This window comes from Bos indicus x Bos taurus, chromosome 9 (assembly GCF_003369695.1).
Source record: "Bos indicus x Bos taurus breed Angus x Brahman F1 hybrid chromosome 9, Bos_hybrid_MaternalHap_v2.0, whole genome shotgun sequence".
NCBI classification, from domain to species: domain Eukaryota; kingdom Metazoa; phylum Chordata; class Mammalia; order Artiodactyla; family Bovidae; genus Bos; species Bos indicus x Bos taurus.
In genome coordinates, this window is record NC_040084.1 from 103829896 (window position 1) to 103857820 (window position 27925).

At 45.5% G+C, this 27925-nt stretch overlaps 3 protein-coding genes across 20 annotated transcripts in view; 1 reads left to right on the plus strand and 2 right to left on the minus strand.

Moving 5' to 3' along the window:
* WDR27 (WD repeat domain 27) overlaps positions 1–5729 on the minus strand; it is a 171957-nt gene extending 166228 nt beyond the window's left edge. For 12 of the 16 annotated variants that reach the window (XM_027552086.1, XM_027552082.1, XM_027552078.1 and 9 more), the window contains exon 1: positions 5478–5635. The gene's annotated coding sequence lies outside the window, so the exon portion shown is untranslated. The other 4 variants (XM_027552087.1, XM_027552074.1, XM_027552077.1 and 1 more) reach the window with 3 other exon arrangements.
* C9H6orf120 (chromosome 9 C6orf120 homolog) lies at positions 5708–8340 on the plus strand. The gene is made up of 2 exons (XM_027552100.1): positions 5708–5850; positions 5990–8340. Exon 2 carries the CDS (start codon positions 6032–6034, stop codon positions 6584–6586), a length of 555 nt encoding a protein of 184 aa, XP_027407901.1. The 5' UTR covers positions 5708–5850; positions 5990–6031; the 3' UTR covers positions 6587–8340.
* Positions 7407–27614, minus strand: PHF10 (PHD finger protein 10). Of its 3 annotated transcripts, none has more exons than XM_027552097.1 (12): positions 27470–27614; positions 24544–24650; positions 22124–22254; positions 21395–21478; positions 20399–20532; positions 20160–20309; positions 19485–19594; positions 17405–17558; positions 13729–13884; positions 9075–9183; positions 8627–8815; positions 7407–7592 (listed from the first exon to the last, which is right to left on the minus strand). In XM_027552097.1, exons 1-12 carry the CDS (start codon positions 27554–27556, stop codon positions 7507–7509), a joined length of 1497 nt encoding a protein of 498 aa, XP_027407898.1. In that variant the 5' UTR covers positions 27557–27614; the 3' UTR covers positions 7407–7506. The 3 variants fall into 3 exon arrangements, with proteins under 3 accessions (XP_027407898.1, XP_027407899.1, XP_027407900.1); XM_027552098.1 differs by having other exon boundaries at positions 21395–21472; positions 27470–27589; XM_027552099.1 differs by lacking the exon at positions 27470–27614 and adding an exon at positions 26526–27370.
* Positions 27615–27925: the final 311 nt, after the last annotated feature.

Below are 27925 nucleotides of genomic sequence, written 5' to 3' on the forward strand. Positions count from 1 at the left end.
ATCTGGCAGCAGCGTGTGAGGATGAGAGTCGAGAGTGGCCAGGAGGGAGAGACGGGCTGATCCCAAGTCCAAACCAGGACCTGGCCCAGACAGCCTAGACGGCAGCCCTGTGAGCACGACAGTCCATGCCCCGCTCCCCGTGAAGACCTTTCTGCTCCAGCCCACTTCTCACTGCTGCACAACCGCTGTCCTAGCTTACGGGCTTCCAGGCGTGAAGCTTAAGTGAATGCTAAGCCTCCCTGTCTCTGCCCTCACGGCCAGCCCTTTATTTCTTCGTGGGGACTTTCAGATTTGCCCCCAGACGCCAACCAGTGGAGGGCCATGACAATCCTAAAATGTAATCTGCCGTGGGTGGACACCTGGTGGATTGTCAGCCAAAGCTGCAAGGGTTCTCTGAGGGACAGAATCCCATGAGAACGCAGGTGCTGCATCCGAGTACGGATGCCCTGTGTAGGAGGAGCGGGCCGGGTCTGGGCCGCGGGGCCCCAGCATCGGGGTCTGCTCCTTCTGGCTTGGACCTGGTGAGGTTTCCCTCTGTCTCAGCAGCCGTAATGGACTGAGACATGCAGTGTGCACGGTCCCACACCAAGGCCTGCAGGTCCACCTGCAGCTCAGGAGGCAGGTGAGGGCGGAGTGGGACAGGGGATGAAGGCGCCTGGGAGCCAGGCTCCAGGGCGAGGACCACGACAGCCCAGCTGCACACCCTCCCCACCAGCATTTCAGACTGCTGGGGACTGCTCTGCCCAGTCACAGCAAGATGGCAGCTCTTCTCATCTGACTTTCAGAGGGGCGGAGTCTGAGCTCCAGAGAAACTTTCTCTGACCCTGGGTGACATCAGGACTGCACACACCAGAGCAGGAGTGAGCACCTTGCTCCCCTGGAGGCATATTCATTTCCTCTAGGATGAGGAACCAGCATGTGGCTGTGCCTACATGTCAGACATTGTGCCTGGAAGAACCCCGCCCACACTGGATCAAGACAGAACAGTTCTTATGTGAACCTGTAAGGTAAACACAATTAAAATGGAATAAAATGTTTAGGTGAAAACTATCCTCATTTGACTTTTCCGTTAGCAAATTAAAACAATCAAAAGTCTCCTAGAAAATGGATTTTCCTCAACCATCTCTAGAACAATCCGGCTGGCAGGAATATCTTTATTTTCCACAGGCTGTTATCAACCAAAGAACACATGAGAGAAAACCACACACACACATACGCAGAGCTGGTGTAGGCTGCACAGCTACACATCCCAGGAGAGGCCTGTCCTCAGGATGGGCCCAGGGCGGCTCCTGGGAGACGCCTGCCACAGGAGTGAGTCTGGAGTCTGAGGCCCGTGTGACTGAAGCCGCTCCTCCAGGGCGGCCTCAGCAGCTGAGGTGGTCAGGGGAGTGGTGTGTGCCTGCACGGCTGACCGCAGTCACCCTGGACTCCAGGCCCAGCAGGCGCCCCTGCTCTCACAGTTGCCGGGAGAACGAGCCCGCCGCCTTGGGTGTGGGGGAGAGGATGCTCAGAGCCCGCGCTCTGGACCCGCCCACTCACCTCTGCCCAGCCCCCTTTCCCGGGGAGAAACCCCAGCACAGCGCGTCCTCTGAGCCGAGGACCCTGGCACCTGCCTCAGAGCGCTTACTTAACACTGGACGCACTCCGCACGCCTGTTAGAACATCTGCCTTCCTGTTTCCGAGGCGCGGCACCTCCTGCTAGGTTTTCACCAAGCCCTTCCCACTTTCTCCCCAGAGCCACAGGAATGCCGCCAAACCACACTCCCCAGCTGCAGGGAGAAGCCACAGCCTGAGATACAGGAGGTGCCGCAAGGCTGGGAAGCCCCAGAGGGAGGGCGCCCGCTGGAGGCGCGCCTGAGCTGCTGCTCCGTAGGGTCACGTGACCAGCAGCACCGGGTGGCCTGCTGTACGACCCGAGGTCCATTTGGACCTCTACTGTGTGAAGCGCTGAAATGTGGGATTACTCGTGACAGCTCCCCTGACGCCTGCAGAAGCCAGTGCCCGAGGGGGGACGGCAGTGACCCTTCAGGGCGGTGCTTAGTGACAGTGGCAGGCAGGCCACGGGGACAGAGCGAAGGCTCATGGTCAATAGTGACCAAGCCTGTGGCCCTGGAGGAAATGATGGGAAAGAACCCGTGTTTGCAGCCCAAGCATGAAGTTGGCTTAAGCAAATAGACACGAGTGGAACAGAAAGTAACCAAAGGCCTGCAGACCCTGGGAGACAAACTGCAGCCCTCCATCCACCCCCAAAAGCAAGGCCATCCAGACTCTACTTCCAGCGAAGTTCAGGTCAGGCACGGCCACCTTCCCTCCCAAGCCTTTAGCTCCACAAACCCCAGGTCTAAGTCCCTCAGGTTCAAGACGGAGGAGCGAGCAAGTGCGTGCAAAGGAAAAGCAAAGCCGGGCCTGGAGGAACCGGCGGCTGGCACGCGGAGGGCACACAGACAGGAGCCCAGGCACTCCTGGGAGAGCCAAGAGGCCACACACATGGCACAGCGGGCACGACGACCTACTGCTTGGGACCGAGTGTCTCTGGGCGCCCCCTCCTCAGCTGCAGGAGGGGGACCGCGGCACCCCCTCCTCACAGACCACAAGAGACCACGGAGGGGAAGGTCTGAGGGGCGGACCCAGGGCGTCACGCCTCCGGGAAACAGTCAGGGTCCGCCAGGAAGCTCGTCCCACACCCCCGCCCAATTCCAGCTCTGCTCCGGAGCCGTCTCTCTTAGGGTGGGGACCGGCTCTGGTGGGGGGCGGTTCATGGTCGCAGGACCACGGGCACCACGCCTGGGCCCCACGGGAGAGCGGGGCATGCTGGCAGTGCCCTGTGTGCGGCTGTGCGCGGGGTGTGAGGGGCTCGCCCGTGCTTCCAGGACCTCAGCGGAAGTCCGGCCACCAGAACGGAAGCAACAGCCGGGGCTGTCCGTTCCCCACCTCACTCCCTTCCCTTCTGGAAACTTCCCTAGCAGCCAGGTGCCACCACGTGGCTGAATTCTGGTGTGGAAGGAACAGGGAGTCTAGGGCACAATGAACCTAGGCCACTCAGGAGCCCAGAAAACCCTCCGCCCGACTCTCTTCTCCCCGCACCCCTGGCTGGCTGGAGGGGCTTTGAGGGGCCTAGCGAGAAGCAGACTGCGAGATGGAGAGGACCCTGTAGGCAGGAAACAGGCTGTCACCCATCAGGACCCTTTGCTCCTGCACGAGCCTATCACCTCTGACAGAAGTCCTTTAACTGTTTTCATTTACAAGAGCAATACAATGCAAAATATTTAAACAGCACAGAAATAATACAGTTGGCCTTTCCCTCCGTAGGCCACCTCCTTGCTGTGTCTTCCCAGAGAAAGTCAGTTTGAGAGTCCCATATGTACATCACAGGAAAAGTCTGAGAAGACACACTGCAGTCAGCTTCTGATGTGGTTCCTGTGTATCTGAGGCTGCATAAGCACTTTAAGAAAATGTGACAAATGACCACTAAAGAGGCCATTGTTCCAAAGTCACGTCAGTAAACACGGAGCAGAAAGCAGTCTCAGATGGGGGTAGGCTGTACGTTCAAGCCCCTTTAGTTACACAAAAGAACACGTAAACTGCACAAAATTAGAAAATCCATACAAGAGGAAAAAACGTAATTATTCTCTACTTTTCAAGGGGCACCACTGTTAAAACTTTCTGCATCTCCTGTTTTTTTCTTCTTTGTATAAATGTGTATATTTTTAGAGAGAGAAAACTACTCCCTTTAGATTATAAAAAGATTATGATCTTTCTCTTTCAGTGACTAACCCAGCCAGAAATGTGCCAATTTATTCTTGAGTTTGGAAAACACAGTGTGGTAATCAGATAGTAGGTTGAGTGCCCACAGTAAAATGATATATGGCACCATGATTAACGTGCCCTTGACGGCTTGCTTAGTAGCTAAAGAAAATACGAAGTTCTCTGTGTTTGCCAGATAGGAGACAGGTTCTCATTCTAGGTCCATGGAGAGCAGACCTAGTGTAACACAAAGCAGTGGTCATCATAAAGGTGCAAAAGCACCAAGTGACACTCTGGCCTCCCTGTGTCTTTAAGGCCTTTCCTAAGTTAATAAATACTTTAAAGGGTTATATTTAGCTGCTTTAATTAAAAAAAAAAAGGTATCTTCTATTGTCCCAGCTGAGAGAAGCCTGATTTTACAAACCATTGGTTCTTAAAACACGTTTGTACTTTCATGCCACAAAGTGAAATGAAAGAGAATGAAAAATGTTGCTGCCATATCAGTAAACTGAGGACTCTATCACCATCAAGCCATCACATCACAACCTCCCAACGGGGCACCCTGAGGAGACTCGGGAGGAGAAAGCACAGGATACCAGTCTGAGACAAATGAGGTGCATATTAAAGGAATGATTTCAATGAGCCCAGATTCTCTCATCTTCTCATACATAGAAAAGTGCTAGATTCCTTAAATGGAGATATCTGGTTTTCTTTGTTGTTGTTAATCAGTCGCCCAGTTGTGTCCAACTCTTCAAAACCCCTGGTTTTAACTAACAGTAATCTTTTGATTTCTGACTATCTGGTTTTTGTTACAAAATCTCCTATATATATCCTGGCTCCCCCATTGCCTCTTCAAAGCAGTCTCTCGGAGCCATCTGAGGTGCTGTGTTCCAGGCTTGAAGTCCTTAGAATAAAACATAATCTCAGCTTTTAGGCTGTGTACTTTTGTCAGTCCATGACTTGTTAGGCAAGCACAAATCACTGACTACCAATAACAGTAATGATGCTGACGTTTTAAAGTCATTTCTTGATGCATCTCTATGTCTCCATACACTCCCTTGTCTCCCAGTCTGATATGCTTTCTTGACAGGAAAATGTTAAACCTGGAAATGGCCCAGGTTCAGCAGGCTGTCACAGGTACCAGACACTCCTGCAGGAGGAGGTGTGCAGGTCCCCTAGTGCTGCCTCTGTCATCACTCCAAACCAGCGACTCCCCACGCGGATGCAGCTTGCCCCAGCTTCACGCAAATCAACGCCACTCCCCTCAGATAATCAGTCCTAAGTCTCTCAAGCCTCTTTTACACGCCTATAGGTGACACAGATGTAACACTTCAAAGCGGCAACAGACACATTTTTTAACCCAACACATGACAGTCTACTCAGCAACATGACCAACCCACACCGTGTGGCTACTTGACAGAGTTCAGGTTCTACAAAAAGGGGCACAAGAGTCATTGCCTGTTTTTAATATTTACACTGCACCAGTTTCCACAAAAGTGATTCAGCACGTTCTAAAATGAAACACGGGGGCTCGGATCAACACAAAAGTATGATGCTAAAATGAACATAATCTTTCTTGGTAAAGTATGTTTCAGTGGCCAATAGGCAGCCATTAACACCATATCCCAAGTTAACAAAATAAATCCTGAATATAAACACAACTGCATTTTAAAGCCTCTCATAGTAGTTCACGAAGTAACACGCTTTTAAGAGAGAACAGGTAACGGGCGCACCTGCGTCTCACCTGGGGCCCCTCAGACCTATCCCTGAGTCAGCCCGGTGGCCAGGTGTAGGCGCAATCCAGCTGAGCACGTCCGTTTAGGGCCGGCGCCCCGCCCCCGTCGTCATGGTTACGAGCCCTAGGCCGTGTCCGCACCCCTTCGCTATTCTCGCGATTACCCGGAGTCAACGCACTGCCCCAGTCCGGGCTCTGCCTCATTTCCGGGCGCCGGTCAAGTTCTAGCCGTCCTCACTTCCGAGCGCCGGTCAACTTCCGGGCACCGCTCTCTTCTGAACGCCTCACTTCCGGGCGCGCCTGCCTTCCGGCTCGTCCGGCGCGGACGCCCGGCCCGGAAGCTCCCGGCGCGGCGCCTGCGGGGAGAGGAGGTGAGTCCCGGGGTGGAGACCCGCCCCGCCGCCCGCGCTGTGCGGCCGCGGCGCGCTCCCCTCCTCTGCCCCTCCCGCCCCCGCGCCCCCCGCCGAGGCGGCCGGGACGCGCTCAGCGCCCCCCGTGGTCTGTCTGCAGGACGCTCGCGGATGAGCACGGCCTCCGCCTGGCGCCCCCGCCATGGCCGCTCCGTGGAAGGGCGCGCTTCTGCTGCTCCTCGCGTCGCAGGCCTTCTCCTCGGCGCAGGCCTTGGACGAGGAGGAGGTGCCCGAGGGCTGGGTCCTTCTGCACGTCGTGCAGGGTCAGGTAGGAGCCGGGAACTACAGCTACCTGAGGTTAAACCACGAGGGGAAGATCGTCCTCAGGATGCGCAGCCTGCGGGGCGACGCGGACCTGTACGTGTCCGACAGCACTCTGCACCCCAGCTTCGACGAGTACGAGCTGCAGTCGGCCACGTGCGGCGCCGATGCCGTCTCCATCCCCGCGCACTTCCGGCGCCCCGTGGGCATCGGTGTCTACGGGCACCCGTCCCACCTCGAGAGCGCGTTCGAGATGAAGGTCTACTACGACGCGACGCTCGAGCCGCATCCGTTCGGTGAGACCGCCTATTCGGACGGTACTGATGCGAGTCGCAAGCACGCCTATGCCCCGGAAGACGCGTCTCAAGAAGAGGAGTCTGTGCTTTGGACGATATTAATTAGTATTTTGAAGTTGGTACTTGAGATTCTTTTTTGACTCGCTTAACATACTCTTGAGTATAATACTCGTAATCTGCGAAGCTGAGTGCACCTCGCTGTGAACCTAGCTTTACCCTGACCTGGTTGGCACTCTGGTTACCTTCTCTGGGTGGGGGATGAAAGGATAAAGCCATAGTTTCGTTACCTCAGTCACTCCAAAAGTACGCAAAGCAGCAAGCACATGTTTTAATAAAGCATCAAAACTCCTGTAAAAGGAATATGCACAATAAAATGTTTAAACCCCACTTTGATTAGTTTGTCAGGTGACTAGATTATTGCAGTGATTTAGGTTTTTACTCTAGAGACTCAAATAAATTAGTGTGTTAGCTTTAAAGAGTTACTGAAAGCAAGTCTGAAATGTAATCATTTCTCCACACTTGCCTGACCGTGAACTAAAGTCCCCTGTCTACACCCGAAGTAGAGACAGCACTTGCTGTCCAACAGGATCTCTTGGTAGGCCGGTGGTGTCCCCACATGCTGGTTAATGATGGTTCTCAACTCGGCTGCACCAGATCTCCTCAGGTTGTAATTTTATCATCTTGGGCCCCTATGGAAATTCTTTCATTATTAAATAACTGCCCTGCTACCCATGGTAGACCAGAAAGTACAGATTAGGAAGATTTCATGAAAATAATAGCAACTTTTAGGTTAATGGAATAATAGTTATGTATCTCTAATTAAGCTGCATAATGTTACCACTGAATTTCTGGAGAGAGCGTAAGTACTAAGAAATAAAGACTTTCTGCAAGATGGAACTATTTTTCCACTTGGTTTCCAGGGTGAGAGTGACTTATAAATAAATTTGCAGATTTTAAGCATGTAATTTCAAAATCTTTTATTAGCATAAAAATGAGAACATTGTAAATAAATTGGCACCAAATATGTCATTTAATTGCATATTACAGTATTGGGGTCAAACTATCCCTCTTTGCTGTTTTTCCCCCTTCTGCCCACTTTCCTGGGTGTTGGGGGTGCTCGCTGACAACAGTCACAAATCCAGCGACCTAGGAGAAAAATTGTTAGTTAATACAGGATGAGACTTAACTTTTTAGGACTGAGTTTTAAAACCATTTAGCTCTCCTCCCTTCGCTAAGGCTACTGATAATCCTCACTGGATTTCTGGTGGCACTGGCACGAACTTCCCTTAAGGTCAGTGTCATACATGCCCTGTGAAATGCACAAGGGGAGGGATGGGGTCATGGAGGAGTTAAATGATGATAGGCCCCTTGAAGAAATTATAATCCTTTCTGAAATCAAATACTACCATACTTTAAAAATTCAATCATACAAATCCTTATATAAAACCTATTAACTGACTTTGGCTTATTTTTATGCATCTCAGCATCTCCTCAAGTCCTGGTGTACTATGCTCACATAGCACTTTAAAATGTATCAAGTATTTGATAGCATTATGATAAAACTATACAACATACTTGACCTGAATTAGTATAGAACTCTAAATAATTTAAGTTGCTTACATCTCAATTCCCAGGAAACCTAGGCATATATTTTATAAAGTATCAGACAGTGTTAACTATGCAAATCAGTTCTAAAATTACACAATTATGTGTATAATGTTTTAGTCTAATTACTGTGATTTATTCTTTGATTCTGTGTTCATTCTGAAGTTATCTGGAATTGTTATGTTTCCTCAATTTACAAAAATCTGGTTTAGTATGTATAAAGGCATATAAGTCATTTTGTTAAATTTCTAAATGACATATAAAAATAAAACCAAGGCTTTGAAACAAATCGATGCTACTGCCTTAGCTATGTCAGTACAACAACACTAGCTCATCTGCATACACTGAGCTCTACTTCAAAACTCACAGGCAGTCTGCTGCCTCCCTTGTCCTTAGGCAGCTTGTCTAGAGATGAAAAACAGGCGCACACGACCATAGCTTTGGTCACTTCTAGTGAATGGAAGGGTCTCCAGGCCCTTCATGTCATCATGGTATTTATGCAGCCTCCGAAAAAAACCAAGTGCTGGAAGAGTCCCTTCACTCAAAGATAATGTTCCTTCTTTTTCAATCTTTACCTGATGGGATAGCACCAAGGCCCACACAAAAAGTATGATAACCTCTGTCACACACATCACAGAACATCATTTCTTCTTCGTGGTGGGGTTGTCCACATATAATGCAAGTCTTACACTCCATACACTGCCATGGGTAGGTCTTAATCATAGAAACAAGCTCCATGGTCATATCCAGGCAAGAAGGATGGCCTAAACCAAAACCAGTATTAGTTTTATTTCACACGAGAATTTTTACTTAATATGGCATAGTAAAATGCTAGTTTGCTTGAACTTCTCAAGAATGGCTACAACGTTTTAACTGCCGAAGAGAAATGGAAACACAATGTAGAAGAAAAGACAGGGACGTTTTATGAATCTGATGACTCTGGGTCAAGCCTAGCTGACTACTGAGAATGCTAGTTTTCAAAGCAACAATCAGCTTAAAGTGTGAAGCCGTGTCAGTACTTACCACTGTTGTCACACTGGGAGCAGTGCACAAGCGGCTCAGCCTTCCCTCTCCTGCTGGACTCCTTACCCTTCAGACAAATCCCACACAGAGCATTTGGAATGACCTTTGGCTGGAAGGGTAGAAGAGGGCTATAAATTCATGCCAGAAGAACCTACTATGGGTTCAAAAGGAATTATTACTGTATTGCCTTATTTTACTTCCAGTAACTTGTTAATGAGGACCTAACTTGCTAACAAGGACCTTGAAAGAGAGAACCTGACACCAGTCTGCCTTCAACATACAATGGCCTACCAACTAAAGCCTTAGGCTTCATGTTTAAATTTTGTCCACGGCATGATCTCATGAGGATTAGATATATCATTCCACACTCCCTACATACCAGTAAGATCTGTACAATGACCTGGAGGGAAGACTAATACAGTGTCAACCTGCAGTGTTAACTGAAAGAAAACTGCAAGTACCAAGAGACTACTACAGGGGACTTAGGCTTAATCCCAAACAGATGACTCCATTGTAAGCAGTTTATATGCTGATTCTGTTTAAAAGCTGATGTTCTTCAAAGTCGTGAGACTACTTCTATAAAATCTAAGTTACAAAATCAATTTTTTAACATTGTTAACTGAAAGAGGTTTCAAGCATACACTGTCGTGTGCAGAAAGGTTTGTGGGAAGCTGAGTTGTGTAACTTGTTCCCTCTGCATATCCCATACATTAACAGAGGAGCCGACACTTAAGAGAAAAAGTATCCACTATAACTAATAAAACGTAAAAAAGAAGTAGTTCTCAGATGTGCAAAAGATAAAATGATCACTTAAAAAATATGCAGACACCCCCTATATTTCAAGTACCATTCATTTTTCAGATGAAAAACAATCCAATGAAGGCATTTGGGCTTTAAAAAAAACACTTGGCGAAACATGGGAAAGAACAAAGAAGGTTCCTAAGCCTAAAATTTGGAGGGGAGGGGAGGGGAGGGGAACAACATCACAGCCTTGACCATGATAGCGCGATGCTCACTTATGACCTGAACACGGAGCAGTGGCGGGAGAGAGCACAAGCAGGGGCCAAGCAGGAAATGCAATGGGGCGAGGGCACGTTCACTCACTCACTCACTTATATAAAAACCGGGAGAAAAAGTATGAAATGAAATGGGGCCGAGGGCATGTTCACTCACTCACTCATATAAAAACCGGGAGAAAAAGTATGAAATGAAACGGGGCTGAGGGCATGTTCACTCACTCACTCACTTATATAAAAACTGGGAGAAAAAGTATTTTAAGTAGAAACATTGTGTCTGTTTTATTATAACCCAAACAACATCTTATATTTCCATTCCCTAAGTTACTGAACCAAGGAGGATCCTAAGCAGAGTTCCAATTTTGCATACTGTTACTCCAGCTTTGAAATGTCTCGCTGCCACCTTCAAAACCTGTACAGCCTAAACAATGTGTTCTTAATTCTTTAGGTTTCTTTTTTCATTTTAATTATCTTTCTTTACAAAAGATGACAGAGGCATTCAAAAATAATTTTTGGCTTATTTATTTAAAAAAAAGTCAACCTTATACATAAATATAATAAAAACAATAACTCTACAAACAATCACAAACGTCTCTACAAAATAATAAATATCATGGAAGTTAAAACATACATATAAAACGTTACTGTTAACTACTCTATATCTCCTGTGTATCTTTATACCCTGCTCCCCAACAAAAGGATAGTGTCACATGCTCAAACCTCCTAAGTCTTGCAGTGTAGTTACCTCTGCTGTAACTGCTACATTCTACCCATAAGGTTCTCACTGTGTTTTCTTACACCTAAATAAAAATAGCTAGGAAGTGCACTTCTATGATCCAAATTCTGGTGCAGTTATGATGAAATCTGTAACTGCTATAATATACAGCAGAAATCTACCTCTCAATCCACCAAAATAAGAAATATCTTTTGGTTACGGTACCTGCACTAAATGTATAAGATATTTAATACTTACAGTTCAAGTTAGATACTGGCATACTAAGTACTTTAATATTTTTTCAGTAAAGTCAAGGAAGTAACCACACAATATTAAAGTCTAAATCGAGAACTCCTCATAGGAGATCCTTTACACAAATCAAAAGGAGTAAAACACAAAGCTAGTCATTCATATTCTAGAGCAGTTCAAGTTCTACAATCATTAAAATATACATTGGACACCTACAATAAAAGGACACCAAGAAAATTCTAGGTTTAGTTCTAAGCTTAAAATCATAATGTTCTGTTAAACCTCTTAAAGTTTTTCTTACCCAATAGTCTTCATCTTGATGAAAAGAGGGAGAGAGGGGTGGAGACGGAGGGAGGCAGACAGAGACAGAGACAGAGCTCTGCAGCACGTTTATCAGGGGTCACAGCCCAGTATGAAAACATACTGTTCACTCAAGCGCCCAGAGCGCTCTCAGAAGCCACACTGCTCACATCCAGGACTGTACACGTCTAGTGTCTCAAGGTTTGCGGAGGTGATGCAAGAGGAAGGGGCCAGCATGTGGAACTCCCTGAAGGTTAATGAACGGAACCTCACGTATGTCTGACAGAGACAGTCCTACTCCGTAACAGCAACAACATCAAAGTTTCACTATTGACAAGAAAATTAAAAATATTCTGCCTAAGAGTTCTCAGCATCTCATATAAAAGGTTCGTGATACACAATTTTCCTCCTTGAACACAATCAAAGATAGACTTTCATGACAGCACTAATACAGTATAGATTTTAATTATATACTAATAACACAGGCCTGAATCCTAACAATTATGCTTTAATTTCAGGTTAATGTAACCTAAACAATACTGTCCTACAAATTAAAGGCAAGCACTAGTGAATACTATTAAGCAAGACATCAGATACATTATAATTTTTCTTAACTTCTGCATTTTAAAACACATTTATATGTATGACCTTCAGCTTGAAGTACCCTAATAATTAGGCACGTCTTGGCTTATTAATACTTTTCGTAGAGAGGTTAACTTTTAATAAACATGTTCACATTAATGTATGAAGTCTAGATACTGGCTGTTCCAAACTGTGAAATACCTGAAACATTTGTAGTTACTAAAAGCGTTCACAGAAGATTATAAAACGCTCATTCCGCATATGCAACTTCCTTGAGTACTATCAATTTAGGTTCATCTATGTGATTTCTTCTGTCTTAAATCAATGATAGTCCTGAACAGTTCTTCATTTTCAACCTCTATTAGAATGTCTATTTTAATCTTCTTCCCTGTTTAGCCCATGACTAAGCCAGGCCCACTGTCTGCAAGCCCCCCTGGCGCTGACGGTGTGCTCTGGGCCGCAGCTCCCACTCCCAGCTCCTCACAGGCCAGAAGCACACTGCGCAGCACACACAGCAGCTAACTTTCCAGAATTTAATCTTTGGAGTTCATCTGCTTTCAGTTATCAAGCATTAATTTAAATCTTTCATAGATAAGCTCTATATGTAAAAACAAGAACAAAATCACATGGTTGCAGCCCACTGCACCGTCCTTGCTGAATGGAGCTGGGCTGAAAAAATATGCACTTGAAAGCTGATGATTTACTACAGAATACACTAACTTGTTAAGCTGCTTTCTTACTGTAGGAAAAGGAGCACGGACTCTAAGGAGGGCTCTGCTTAGGCTGAGGGGACACTGGTCAACACCCTGGAACCTGTGCCTCCGGACAACACTCCACAACCCTAGCCTGACATACACAAGTGTTCAGCAACTCTGCTCAGCACAACTTTTTGATCATCTTACTCTAAAATGCTCCTTCAAAACACCTTCATAATCCCATAAAAAGCAGAGTGATACATACCAGACTAAAAACTGTGTATTTTACTATTACCATTCAAAACATAAACTTGCAGCTAATTCTACTCCTTTTACGATCATCTTAAATCCCCACATATGAATGAGGCTCCTCACCTCTCACCCAACCCTCTGAAGGAGAAGGGGCAGATAGCAGAAAGAAACACTAGAAATAATACTATTGCTGATAGCATGCTACCTGACCGAGAAGAACCCGATAACAAAGTTAGGAAGTGATAGCTAAGCCAAATCACCTTGCCAGATAATGTGTAAATCCTCATCACAGAATTGCACAGGGTACTCACCAAGGTGAGGCTACAAAATTACATTTTACTACTTTCCATTGCAGAGTTAGCTGAATTTGGCAAATGGATCAAATAATTCTCAGACTGAATCCAGATCGCTGTTAATGAAAGGCACCACAGAAATACAACTTTTCTAGGAGGACTTCCTCCCTACTGCACTGCTCAGCGTTGCTAAATACCAGGAAGCTTTCCGTGTCAGACAACGACGGTTTTTACACTGAGGAAACAAAGCATTAAGCTCTGCCTATTAGATCACTTTTCAAAGACTCATACTTGCCTGGTTAGTACGTAAAAAAGATTCTCTTATCAGTTTTACATATACAGAAAACAGACGCTAACCCATAGCCAAAGTGACAGGAAAGCCACCAGGAAACTAAAGCAAGAAGGAGGAGGCTGACGGAGGGCACACACCACAGGAGAACAGCTAGTGAAGTGCAGCAGCAGGAGCTCCACAACTTTGAAATTCAAAGTTAAAATATTTCGGGGAGAGAGGCTGGTCAGAAGGAAGCTGAGTCAGGGGCTTTTCTCTTCTACCTTGTGCCCGGGAACTGCCTTGGACAGTGCAGAGCGCTTGGGGGCGTCTTTCCGTGGAGCGGCAGCCTTGTCCCTGGGCCTCTGTCTTCCTGGCAAAGGCTCCTCCTGGCCTTCGGGAAGGCCTTCCCCCTCGGACACGTTGCCAGAGGAGCTGTCCTGCAAGTCAAAGGCACAAACACAGTCCCTCGGAATTCATGCAGATTTGAGTCTGAATTCTGAAAACTACAGAAAACATTCAGGAAAAGTCTTAAAGTTCCATCGATTTCAAAATAAAAGATAATTCTGATCTAAGAAAACATTTCCAGCAGAGAATAAAATAAGTTAAGAATCACTTCTCCATCTTATAAACACATTATAGCTAATTCCATTTATATCAGCTAGTACCTTAACTGACTTTGTTTTCTGACTGAATTTGACAAGAACAGAACTATTATTTCAGTTATTAGTATACCACACAGCTTCAACACCATTTTACCATGTCACAAGGGAGCATACTTTTTTCATACAAAAATATTCTTTCAAAAAACTGCTTGAAATAAGTGTGGGCATTTTTACTAAGTAATAAAGATCATTAAAGAAGTTCAAGCCCAGAATCGTGTCTTCATAATATGAAACTACGCAAAGCCAATTATCGTCAAGTATTTACAACCGTATCAGACATATTAGGTTGGTACAAAAGCAACTGAATCACTGAAATTTGCCTTTGATGTTGGAACACATTCTTAAATGTGGTTATGTTACACATCATTTTAATGTTCACCACTTTATGTTTTTGCTAATGACACTACTTACTGTTTGTTTTATATTTATTCTAGGCTATAAAATAAATACAAGTATTTTAGACTATGGGTTTGCCTGGTGGCTCAAACAGTAAATCATCATCTCCTGCAATGCAGGAGACCTGGGTTTGATCCCTGGGTTAGGAAGATCCCCTGGAGAAGGGCATGGAAATCCACTCTAGTTCTCGTGCCTGGAGTATCCCATGGAGGGAGGAGCCTGCACAGCTATAGTTCATGGGGTTGCAAAGAGTTGGACACAACTGATCAACTAACACTTAAGACTATGGAAATAATTTTAGACAAAAACCAAACTCGAGTGATTTTCTTATTTGAGTTCAAAATGGGTCGTAAAGCAGAGGAGAAAACTCATAACATCAACAACGGTTTGGCCCAGGAACTGCTAAGAAACATACACTGCAGCGGTGGCTCAAGAAGTTCTGCAAAGGAGACGAGAGCTCTGAAGATGAGGAGTGTGGCGGCCAGCCACAGGAAGCGACACCAACCAACCGAGAGACATCATTGAAGCCGATCCTCTCACATAGTTTTAACTACACAAGAAGTTGCCAAAGAACACAACGTCGACCATTCTACCATCACCTGGCATTTGAAGCAAATTCAGTTCAGTTCAGTTGCTCAGTCTTGTCCGACTCTTTGTGACTGCAGTACGCCAAGCCTCCCTGTCCATCACCAACTCCTGGAACTTGCTCAAACTCAAGTCCATTGAGTCAGTGATACCATCCAACCATCTCATCCTCTGTCGTCCCCTTCTCCTCCTGCCTTCAATCTTTCCCAGCTTCAGGGTCTTTTCCAATGAGTCAGTTCTTCACATCAGGTGGCCAAAGTATTGGAGTTTCAGCTTCAGCATCAGTCCTTCCAATGAACATTCAGGATTTCCTTTAGGATGGACTGGTTTCATCTCCTTGCTGTCCAAGGGACTCTCAAAAGTCTTCTCCAACACCACAGCTCAAAAGCATCAATTCTTTGGTGCTCAGGCTTTTTTTATGGTCCAACTTTCACACCCATAAAGATGAACCAAGTTGGAAAGGTGAAAAACCTTGATAAGTGGGTGCCTCACGAGCTGACCCAAAATAAAAAAAGCACCGTTTTAACGTGGTCTTCTCTTATTCTATGCATCAACAATGAACCATTTCTCGATCGGATTGTGATGTGCCACACAAAGTGGATTTTGTACAACAAACAGCGACAACCAGCTAAGTGGCTTGACCAAGAAGCTCCAAAGCACTTCCCAAAGCCAAAGTTGTATCAAAAAGGTCACGGTCACTGTTTGGTGGTCTGCTGCTAGTCTAATCCACTACAGCTTTCTGAACCCCAGCGAAACCATTACATCTGAGAAGCACACTCAGCAAATAGATGAGACGCAGTCAAACTGCAGCACCTGCAGCCGGCACAGTCAGCAGAAAGGCCTGGCTCTCCTCCTTGGCACGCCCGGCCACTCGCCACACAGCCGACACTTCAAGGCCCGGCTCTCCTCCACGACACGTCCGGCCACTCGCCACACAACCGACACTTCGCAAGCGGGCCTCATCTGTCATATTCACCTGACCTCTCCCCAGCCAACTACCACTTCTTCAAGCATCTTGACAACTTTTTGCAGGGAAAACCCTTCCACAAGCAGCAGGAGGCAGAAAAGGCTTTCCAAGAGTTCATTGAATCCTGGAGCATGGATTTTTACACTAGAGAAATAAACTTATTTCCTGTTGATAAGAATGTGCTGCTTGTAATGGTTCCTAATTTGATTAATAAAGATGTGTCTGAGTCTACTCATAATGACTTAAAATTCATGGTCCAAAATTGCAATTACGTTTGCACCAACCTTAGGAGTTCAATAATAATCTATTTCCTCATTTTTTTATTTAAAATTTCTAATTAGAATAAAAATGTCACACTCCTCTAAATTATGAAAATCAAAAAAGATTAGGTTACCCTAAACCACCAGACAGACATTGAGACGACTCCTAGGAGCAAGAGGCACCTCATTTTCTCTAGTGATGTGTTTCGTATAGGTGCCCAGATTCACACACACACTCCCACCTACACATGCACCCTAGTCCTTTAAACGCAAAACTGAACAATGTTGCGTGTGTTTTAATATTTTTAAGTACTATCGCATTTTATCACAGTGTTCTTTGAAGCGCATTTCTACCATGTAAACATATCGCCCATTGTGGACATCAGATTTACTTCTAATTTTCGCTATATTACATATTGTTAACACTCCAATGGGCATCTTTTTCCTAAATAAATTTTGCTACCCTCTCATCAGGTTCTTTGGATAAATTCTATTAGTGTATTTGCCAAGTCAAATTCCGCGGAAGTTAAAAAACTTGCTATGTACTATGAAAATGCTTTCCCAGTAAAGTTTTTCCCAGAAAAAAACTGGATTAACTGACACTCTCACTAGCAGCAAAGGAGAATGTCAACCTCATCGCCTCCTCATCACAGCACAGTATCTGAAAAGCATCTTTCTTTATGCAACATGTAACATTAAGTGTGTCTTAGATGCTGTTAGTGACAATGAAATGTAGTACCCATGTAACGCCAGCACAACCCCAGGCTCTGGCTGCCTACAATGGCAAGCGTAAAATGGCCACTGCTGATGATGCCGTCACTGCTGGTGATGCTGTGCTGATAAAACCCACCCTATACCACTGTCTTCTTTGTTCTCTTCAGCTCCACAGAGCACACCAGCATCCCCACAGTCCTGCAACAGCATTCTGCTATTAAAAACATCATGCAGGACAACCTAACGCACAACATATTGGTAACCGTAACATTTCCCTAGAAGAGGCCAAAGACTATGGATTACACTCCAGGGAAGCAATCAGCAAAATTCAAAGGGAGAGGAGACACCTCCTACTGAAGGTAAATGCTCTCACCGAAGTGCCTTTGCTTTTCCGTTTCTCATCACCTCGACCGTCTTCGGCATCATCTGAGTCACCATCGCTCTCAAGAGCGGGGAGCTCAGGGTCGAGGGGGGGCTCGTAAAGCGCTGTGTTTAATGGCAAATAACGCAGCTCATCCGGCGAGTACCTAGGGTTCAGAGAGAAGGTTTTCAGTTTTCCTCTATTATTAAATACAAATGTACTAATTCTGAACTACAATAATAGCCTTAATATTAACCCCAAATACTTTTGAAAATGATTAGAGGCAATAAATAATTTTTTCACTTTGGTGCTCAAATAGGGACATGTAACCAATAAAAAGCCTAAACGTTTTTTCACCTAACAGTGTAAAATATACATTTCATTCTTATTATCAAAAGATAAATGTCTCTCTGCTTTACCCTCAACACCCCCTTCAAAGAAATGTCAGTAGTGATGGATGAAACTGTGGCCACACACAACTGGGCACAAAATCCAGCTGCCTGACCCCCTCGCCTCCACCGTCCTGAGTCGTCACTGCCTGAGCCTCTCGCCTTCACACGTAAAGCAGGTACGACAGCAAGTCCATCGCACAGAGCAGACGTGAGCATCAAATAAGCTGGCACAGGGCAGTCGCAGCAGGAGGGCACAGACACTGTTTCAGAAACACAGTTTCCAGGAACACAGTATTTAAAACCAACTTGTGAAGCAGGTGTTTTAACCGTGATCACCTCTTCCCTCTAAAACTAGGGACCGGCGACCCCCAACCCCAGGCAGCCGGCACGTGGCCTGCTGATCACGTCCACGGTGCCGCCCCAGGACGCACCACAGCTCCGTCCTGTGTCCTCAGCCGGGAGTGGACACGGATGAGCATCCTCCTCAACCAGGACATCACTCCAGAAAGCAACGAGTGGGGCCACACAGGCCCATCACCCAATAATCTGCTTCGTCCAAAATGAGAAACGTTAAATCTGCTGACACGCTGCTGCAGAGCAGCAGCCAATTCTGACTCCATATTGAACTGTTTCTTTGACTAGCTTTTCGTTCCTTTCGTTATTATCATCAAAGAGAATGGCCTGTCTCAGAGGACCCTACCCCTCTACATGACAAAAAGTGCCTTTATTCAGAACGCGGGGTCCACCCACAGAGGGCAGGAGGGAAGAAATTAACACATCCCCTGCCTGAGACTTGACATTCTAGGAGATGTTTGCAAGATTAATTAATGGTCTTTTTTACTTTGCTTCCTCACCTCCCTCCATCTCTGATGTATAAAAGAACCTGGCATGCAGACCCTAGAAGACGTAGCCTGCCATCCACTCGGTCAGCCAGCTCCCCAAATAAAGTCTCTTCCCTGCCTCAACCCCTTGTCTCTCAGATTCACCGGCCGTCCGTGTGGTGAGCTGAGTAAGCTTGGACTCTATATAACACCATGATTTAAGTCTGACTTTCAAAAGTATGATACTGTGGTCTATTTTAAATACTACTATCTAAAGAATATTCTCTCTCCTAAAAACGTAAGAGGACTCAGGAGGCAAAGGCTGAGACTGACAAAAGTAGCTGGTTCCATCCAGGTCGGGAAGAAGAGACCCACGTCACCCTCACGGCCAGAGTGGAAACAGCAGCCAGGCCCGGGCAGCACGAGCTCCGGGCCGCCGCCCTCCTCCCCGCGGGCCACGCCCGCCTCTCCAACTCCCCCTGCTTCTGTGACCACAGACTCCAGGGCTGCGGGGGGGCGCTTGGGGGGAGAGTCAGGGCATCTCCAGCCAGCGCTGCCGGCCCAGACCACGCCCTCAGGACGGACCATGCTCTCAGGACGCCCTCGGGACAGCGGTCTGCAGCTCCCCCTGGTTTGCATCCACGGAAGCGCGGACAGGTGAGCAGGGAGGCAGCATCCCAGGCTTTAGCAGCAGATGCTCAAGTTCAGTGAGAGCATTCTTCACCACAGAACGGAAGAAGACAGAAAACACTGACGCAAATCTTGTACCTTTTACAGTGATGCTTACAGAGCCAAACACTTCTAGGAGACAAACACAAGGCTTTGAAGTCTCTCACCAACACCAGTACTAACAACAACAACAAAAACCCCACCATGTACCTTTTGTAATATTCCTGGAACTGTCCGGGGATGAGGGCCACCGGGTAAGAACTGACCTTGGTTCGCTCTGTTGGTAGCACTTTGTACTTCCCTTGAGGCACCTGGATAACCTGAATTAACACAAAGAGAAATACAAACCTGGTTCCATGCACAGAATTAAAGACTTTAGGAAAACAGTGCCCTCCTGCCCTTAAAAAGGTGAGAGACATTAGGAGCTGCGGCCCAGGGAACAGCGGCATTTCTAGAGCTACAGGCGCACGTGCTGACTGTTCACCGTGGCCACTAAGGAAAGGCAGTGTCTCTGCTCACCACGTACGGGCTACTTAAGAAACCTTTGGAGCTCAGCTGCCTCGTCTGTGAAACAGAAACAGTACCAGTTTCACCTCCCGTAGTGAGGGTGAGAAGTGCATGAGCTACTGTGGAAACCTGTTCCGTCCACCCCAGCACGCAGGAAGCTATTCAGCTACCAGACCCCTTTAGCAGCATGTCCACCACAAAGCAAGGAACACATCACACACACAGATGAGAAGCAAACACCAGGCACACTGAGACGACAGCCTCGCTTCAGGGAGAAGAGGACACACTGCTGGTACAGAACACTGCGACAGAGGCACTGAACAGCCCATGGCCACCAGCGACTGAAGTTCAGGGGCTAGTAAACATTAGCGATCCTACGTGTGTCTGTAAGTCAAAATAAGCTCTCCTCTCTTCCATTCGCTCCCGGTTTAAGTTGCTGTTAAATTCAGCTGCTTTTTTCGCAGCTTTCTTAATGTACTCAGGCACTTTGCTGGCTTCAACTTTCTGAGTATTCTGTTGTTGCATTTGCTGAAATAAAAATATTACAGTTGGAAGTCACATCTAACTTTATAAAATGTGATTTCCCAAACCAAAATCCTGGTTACCTCGATACTTACAGAATACTCTTTATAGTGATCTGTAATTCGTTGGCGTTCTTTTTCCTGTAGAATAACAGAATATTCAGCATGTTTGGCTGGATATTCTTTTATCATTAAATCAATTACTTCATCACTGCGCAATGCTGTTAAACCTATTTCAGACAAAAAAAAGTAAAGAAGCTCTTTTAAGGCTAACTGAACATACTGATTTTCAAGACTGACTTTCCTTCAAGCTACTCAACATAAAAGCAGCTTTCCAATATTCAAAGCAAAATACGTTAATACACTCAAAAATAAGAAAAAATAATACTCACAATATAAAATCAAACAGTTATAAAGAAAGAGATTATCAAAGTTGCAATGGCAAAGAAATCAATTTTTTAACCAAACTTTTTTAAGACTCCATGTACTATATACAAACATATATCCTTTTACTAGAAACAACGGCTAAATAATAACGCACACTAACCACTGGCAATTAACACAGGGTATCAGGTAAGAAAAACACAGACTTTATCAATATACTTCCATTGTTAGCCTTCAAATTTGATTTACTAGAAATATTATAGAACCAATTCAAATTTCACCAAAAGCATCAGCACACATGTGGGTCATACGAACAATTTTTTAAACTCATAGTATGAGATTATACCAATTGTTGAGATGAACTCCTGTGGTTTTATATTAAAAAGCTGTACTAATATATTTATGAAAGAAAAAGTACAAATAAAGCACAGAGACAATTACACATAACTAAAAACTGAGTTTTTTAAGTATTTAACTAATACTTTTAAAAAGTACTTTACAAATTTTGGACATAAAACATACACACACTTTGATGACTATATGAAAGTTATTAGGAAATGATAGTCTCTTTTGTATTTTAACAAGAATCAAAACTGAAGTTAACAATTTAGCATCTAAATAATTCAGTCTATTTATTATTAGTTTTGGTTAAGTGTTTAGGGGAAGAAGACAATACTCGTCCGGCGCTGCTTCGCAAGCGCTCACTACCTAGAGTGCACTGCGTCTCTGTGATGACGTTTAGCTCTCTCAGGTACAATTTCTCCTTATGAGACAAATCTCGTCGCTCTAAATCTCCAAAAAAAAAGAACAAAAGACTGTTACAAAAAGTCTTTTGCATTTGTAACATTATGCATTTATAAAACTTTTAAAAGCTTAAAAAACTTAGAAAAAAAAATTTTAAGTTAAAATCTTCATGGATTTTAAAAGTACCTCCTGTTCATATTCCAAATATTATTAAAAGAACACACAAAACAATCTTACAAATCAAAAAAATGAAAGTTAAAATAAAACTGAGAACAGAATAATCCAAAGCAAGAAGGTAAGACAAATAACTATACTAAAATAGTTCATGAAATATCGCCTTTCTCAAGTTCAGGTACAGCTTAAGTAGCTACTCCATTCCTAAGGACAAGGAGCAACAGTCAAGAATCAAAACCCCTCATTCATTAATGTGGTTACAAATTGATTTTTCCTTGCAATTTTTTTCCAGGAAATTCACCTTCCTCGTTTTGCTTGTAAATATGTTTATCAGGCATAAGAATGAATTGATAGTAAAGAGGGAAGTTGAATGAGAGCTGTAAATAAAATCAGCCAGCAGCAGAATATAAAATATGATATAATCTATACTCAAATACTCAGAACTTGACAACCCATCAAAAACAATTACTATTAGTTAAAAGTTAGATTTAATTTGTTATATAAACTGAGACTTAATACCTGGATATTTCCGTTTAAAGGAGGTCACACCCAAATATTCACTGACTTGTTCTTGAAGCATATAGTACTCTCCTGTTTCATCAGGTGGCCACTTGTACTCTATCAGATTTTCTGCGGGATAGTAGCTAAAGCTAAAGCACAGAAATATATATTATGCTTTAAATGTGGCATTTGTAAAATTTAAATCATTTTATTTTAAAGGATATTCTTTTTTAAAGATTTTTGAGATTTAAGGATTTGGAAAAACTGTTTTAATTATCTAAATTCTCAGTCAGTCTTCTATGATTCTGTATTACAAAGACGTTCCCATGATTCCATGTGCATCCAAGAAACTACAGAAGAGGAAGAGAGAAAAGAAAGACCGTCTGGAATACCAAAGCAGAAGAGCACACTGGAAGCAACACTTTCTATGTGTCACAAAGAACAGAGATCACAACTTCAGGAACACAGGCGACATTTTTAGCTTTTGCAAATCAGGGTAGTGATACCAGTTCTGAATTCTTTCTTGTGGGCCTAGCCCTCAGAGCCACGATTTCATGCACCCAAAGTGTAAAGTAATCAACTCCTGTTTTCCATCTCCTCTTCAATGAGTCACAAACACTGACAAAGCAAAACTCTAAAATCCTATTTCTCAATAAACTAAACTATAAACCACAGACTCCACATACCCAGGAGCAAATCATGGACCGAGTTTGATGGTGCCAGTGCACTGCAGATCAGTCCCAACCCTGAAGAGCAAAGACTACAGATGTCTGGACCTGTACTACTCAACCTCCAGATTTCATCAGTGGACAATATAGGCAGAATAGAGTATGATTTTATGCATCTATCCAATTAAGGCTTCCCTGGTGGCTCAGACCGTAAAGAATCTGCCTCCAGTGTGGGAGACCCGGGTTTGACCCCTGGGTCAGGAAGATCCCCTGGAGAAGGGAATGGCTGCCTACTCCAGTATTCTTGCCTGGAGAATCCAAGAATCCAATGGACAGAGGAGCCTGGTGGACTAGTGAGCAACCAACACACACACACACACACACACACACACACACAAACATCAATGAAAGACAAAAAGAGTTTTCTCACAAGTGGTCCTGGGAAATTGGACATCCAAATGGACATGTATGAAACAGAACCCTTGTCCCTGATGTTGCCTAGAAAAATGAATTGAAAAGTGGACCGGTGACCTAAACATAAGAACTAAAATGAGGAGACTCTTAGAAGAAAACATAGGGGTAAATCTTCATGAGCTCAGATTTACTAATGGATTCTAGATATGTCAGCAAAAGAAAGAGTACATAATTTGGACTTGAGCAAAACTTAAAATGTTGTGTATTAACAGAATGAAAAATCAACAGAATGGGAGAAAATATTTGCAAATCATATGTCTGATAAGAAATTAGTATCTAAAATATATAAAGAATTCCTACAACTCAACAACAAATACAATTTAAACATGGGCAGAAAACCTGAATAGACATTTCTCCAAGAATAAACTAATGGACAGGTAGTACATGAAAAGATGTTCAATCTGACTAGTCATTATGGAAATTCAAATCAAAATCACAATAGATTCCACTTCACACCTTTCAGAATGGCTATCATTAAAAATAAAATGGGAAATAAAACACGCTGGTGAGGATGTGAAGAAATTAGAAACTCTGTACGCTGCTGGTGGGAACATAAAACGGTGCATCCACTCTGGAGAACAGTTTGGCAGTTCCTCAGAAAGTTAAACACAGAGCTATCATATGACCCACCTACTTCACTCCTAGGTCCACACCCAAAGAAGCTGAAAACGGGGCGTCTGATCAGATATATTTATCCCCAATGTTCAAGGCAGCACTATCCACACCCCCCAAAATATGGAAGTAAGTGTCCATCAACAGATGAAAAGACAACACAGAGTATAATTCTAACAATGGAGTACAATTTAGCCTTAAAGAAGGAAATTCTAACACAAGCTACAACCTGGATGAACTTTGAAGAAATTATGCTAACCAAAATAAACCAGACACAAAAAGACAAACATTGTATGATTCCACCTACGTGAGGTACCTAGAATAGGCTAACTCGTAACGACAGAAAGTAGAACGGTGGTTGCCCACGGCTGCTAAGCGGGGAAATGGGAATCTTATTATGTAAACGTTTTGGAAATGGATGGTGGTGATGGTCACACAACACTGTGAATGTAATTTATGCCACTGAATTATACATTTAAAGGTAGTTAAAATGGTGAATTTTGTGTGTATTTTACCACAATAAAATTTATTTCTTTGAATTGCATTAAGTAGCAAAAAGCGACTTTGGTGTTTTACAATCCTTAGTAATTGCCTTTGCCAGGGCTAGGGGATGGGGAGGAGAGAGCTAACACAGAGAAAAGACACACAACACAGAAAACATTAAAAACAATAAAACGGCAGTACCCAAGATCCTGGCTGGAAGTGTCGCAGCTCCTGGAGCTGTCTCCAGAGCCCATCCGCCTCCTTTTGGACGGTTGGGTCCCATCATTTGAATTATCTTCATTATCATCCTATACATTCAAAAGATGAAAAAAATAACTGGACAAAGAACAGTAAATAAGGGAAGATTATGTAATCCTCCCAAACTTGCTAAAAGGCTCAACTTGAAGGCTTCCTAAAGATTATACAAATGATAACCAGGGACAAGAATTTGGCCTTGGCAAGACCTGGAAAAAACCAAAAACTAATCTTCAATACAAATCAAAATAGAAAATTTTCAATAAACTTGTAGGTCTAAATCTACTTTTCCTTTCTTACCAAGAGGTTAAAATGCCTTCTGCTTTGAAAAAACACATCAAACTGCTGCAATACTCTGAAATTAAAATAAACATTCCTACTCTAGCTAGGATAAAAATGTATGAATCAGTTACTGTTTAACTCAACTTAGAGCTGGTTTATTCTAATTGGCTATTTCAGACACTTATATCCCTGTGAAAAGGACACAAAGGAACAAAAACAGAGGACCAATTGTTATTTTTTTCTTATATTGCAAAAATTCAGCAAAAATATACCAGAATAAGATTCATCGACCAATACAACACACACTACCTCCCCAAAAGAGGTTTAAAACTTTTTAAAGTGACATTTTCCATTATGTGACTTTACCAAGGTTGTAAGTTAGACCATCTCATTAAGGAAATGAATGATGAATCATATACCAGGAAATTAATTCAATCACGCTGTTGTTGTCCCTAAGGCAAACATAGGGGTAAATCTATGTTTATCGGACTCTTTTGTGACCCCATAGCCTATAGTCCCCCAGGTTCCTCCGTCCATGGGACTTCCCAAGCAAGAATACTGGAATGGGTTGCCACTTCCTGACCCAAGATCAAACCCGTGTCTCCTGCATTGGCAGGTGGGTTCTTTACCACTGAGCCACTGGCGAAGCCCAACCACATACTAGCCAAGGCTTAAACAAAAAAGATTAAAAACAAACAAAAAATCAAGGTAATCTAGCCTCCTAAGACAATACAATTTTGTTAAATATCATGAATCTAAGAATACAGAGGTAGTGAGTATGTCGGTCAGGCACATCAAAGCTGGACTGCCTGGAATCTTACTGGGCGCCAACTGCCCCTCACCAGCTGGTGGTTACCCTCAGTGGTGAGCCGCTCCTTACCTGTAAAACTGTGACAACAGTACTGCCTGTATTACTTGGCCAATGTAGGGATCAGAGTTAATACATGAAATAATTAGAGCAAGGTCTTGCAAACTGTTAAGTGCCCAGGAGAACTTAGCTAATATGATTGCATTGATGATCAAGTCTCAAAAGGCTCCCTGTTAGGAATTTACTCAGATCCTTTACCAAATAGCAAAAACCGTGGAATATTCTCCTTTTCAATTCTTAGCAAATAAGTATTCAGTTGAAGAGTTCTGTATACTCCTATTAAGATAAGCAACCGGGTAGGAGATGGAGAACAGCCTAAATCTACTAAATATTCTCCAAAAACTTACATTTAACAATGTCTCTCAATTGAAACATTTCAGTCAAGAAGCATTCAAGTATCATTTCTCTTCTATTTTACTTGCTTCTGAGCATTTTAAGGATTTTTATGTCCATTTGTTTAAATACCTTTCCCTTAGCTAAAAAAAATTGTATACACTTAAAAAGTGTTAAAAAGTTAAAAATGGAAAGTCCTCAAAAAAGCTGAAAGCACAATTTCACGTGTAGTGTTTGAATTTGCTATTAGGAATTCTAGGCAAATGTGTTATTCCATATAGTGAATATTAGAGAGGGATAACAGCAACATATTTCCTAACAATATCATGGAATACGATTAGAAGAATTTGCCTGCAACCTGGCTACTGACAGAGAATTCCGGGTTTTAAGGCTTCCCACCTCTGAAGTCAGCAATGTGTATTTCAGAGTCCTGGGTGGCTCTCACCTTGGGATTAAACACATTTCTGAAGGTCAGTGGACAGGAATGTGAGCAACCTCGGGGAGACGGTGAAGGACAGGGAAGCCTGGCGCGCAGCAGTCACTGGGGTCGCAGAGTCCGACACGACTGAGCGGCTGAAGCACCGCCACAGCGGCAGGTCACAGATTCGGGCTGGCCTCCCTGGCTGGCTGGGCTCCGGCGGCACCCGCCACCCTCAGGCCCGGCCCGGGCTCCGGAAGCCCGGCCTAGAGGAGCCCCGGCGCCCGGCGCGCCCCCCGGGAGGAGGGGCCGCAGGCTCGCCGGCGCCCCCGGCCCGGCCCCACGGCCACCGACACCGCACCCCGGAGGGGCCCCATTACCGTCCGGCTTCAACCTTCCGGTTACCACTCAAATGCGGACGTTTAAAAAGTCCTTCCCTCACACACTACTCAACCAACTGAACACAACGTGGTTCACTAAACGCTCATCCTGACTCTTCACTCATCTTTGACTTTCCAACCCGAAGTCCGCCTCACTTCCCTAAAACAGCACAAACGACGAAACAAAGTCGGCCTGAAGAGAGCAGGGCGGCTTTTTGTTGATTTCGCTCTTCACGTTCAGTTCATGAACTGGCTAACTTGTTTCCCACTTGTACACGTTGCTACTCTTTAGGGAGAGCCCGAACACTTCAGAAGGGCACTGCTCAGACGAAGGCGCTCCTCAAAGCGCGCAGGGGCCCAGACCAACGTGAGGAGAGCGCCCTCGGCGTCGGAGCAAACTTTTATTTCTTCGGAGAGCGGGCTCCCCGGGGGGACGCGCTCAGGGGCGCCTTCGGGCGGAAACCGCCAAGAACACTCGGGACCGAGGCCGAGCGGACCCCGAGCAGCGCCAGCACGGCGCGGGTCCCGCCGCCCCTCGGGCCTCCTCACGGCCGCCCCCAGGCCCCGGCCCAGACCCGGCCCGCTCCTCACCTTCGGGGACTGCGCTCCGGGGGTGGCCGGGTCGCTGTCGCACGGCCGCGGAGACAGCGCCGTCCCGGGGCCGCCCGCCGCCGCCATCAGCCCGAGCGCCCCGCGCCGCCGCCTCCGCCGCCGTCGCCGCCTCGTCCCGGCCGCCGCCGCCGCCGCCGCCACCGCCGCCGCCGCGCGGGCCGCCCGCCGCCCGGGCCCCGCCCCCTCCGCCCGCCCGCCGCCCGGGGGCCGGCCCCTGCCTCCGCGCGCCCCGCGGCCCGCCAGCGCCGCCGCCACCGCCATGGCCGCCGCCAGTGCGCCGCCCGCCGCCGCCGCCGCCGCCGCCGGGGACGCCGCCCGCCGCTCGCCGCCCGCCGGGCCCGCCGCCGTGCGCGCCCGCGGGGCCCTCCGCGCCCTCGGCCGCCGCCGCCCGCTGCGCTCGCCGCCGCCGCCGCCCCCCGGCCGCCGCCCTCGGCC

Excerpts from the sequence above, each read along its gene's own strand:
- C9H6orf120 (XM_027552100.1), top strand. The coding sequence starts at position 6,032 with ATGGCCGCTCCGTGGAAGGGCGCGCTTCTGCTGCTCCTCGCGTCGCAG.
- PHF10 (XM_027552097.1), bottom strand. The coding sequence starts at position 27,556 with ATGGCGGCGGCGGGCGGCCCCGGGACGGCGCTGTCTCCGCGGCCGTGC. Across the intron at positions 24,651-27,469 it reads CCGGAGCGCAGTCCCCGAAG|GATGATAATGAAGATAATTC; the intron begins GTGAGGAGCGGG and ends TTGAATGTATAG. Across the intron at positions 21,479-22,123 it reads CTTTAAACGGAAATATCCAG|ATTTAGAGCGACGAGATTTG; the intron begins GTATTAAGTCTC and ends TTTTTTTTGGAG.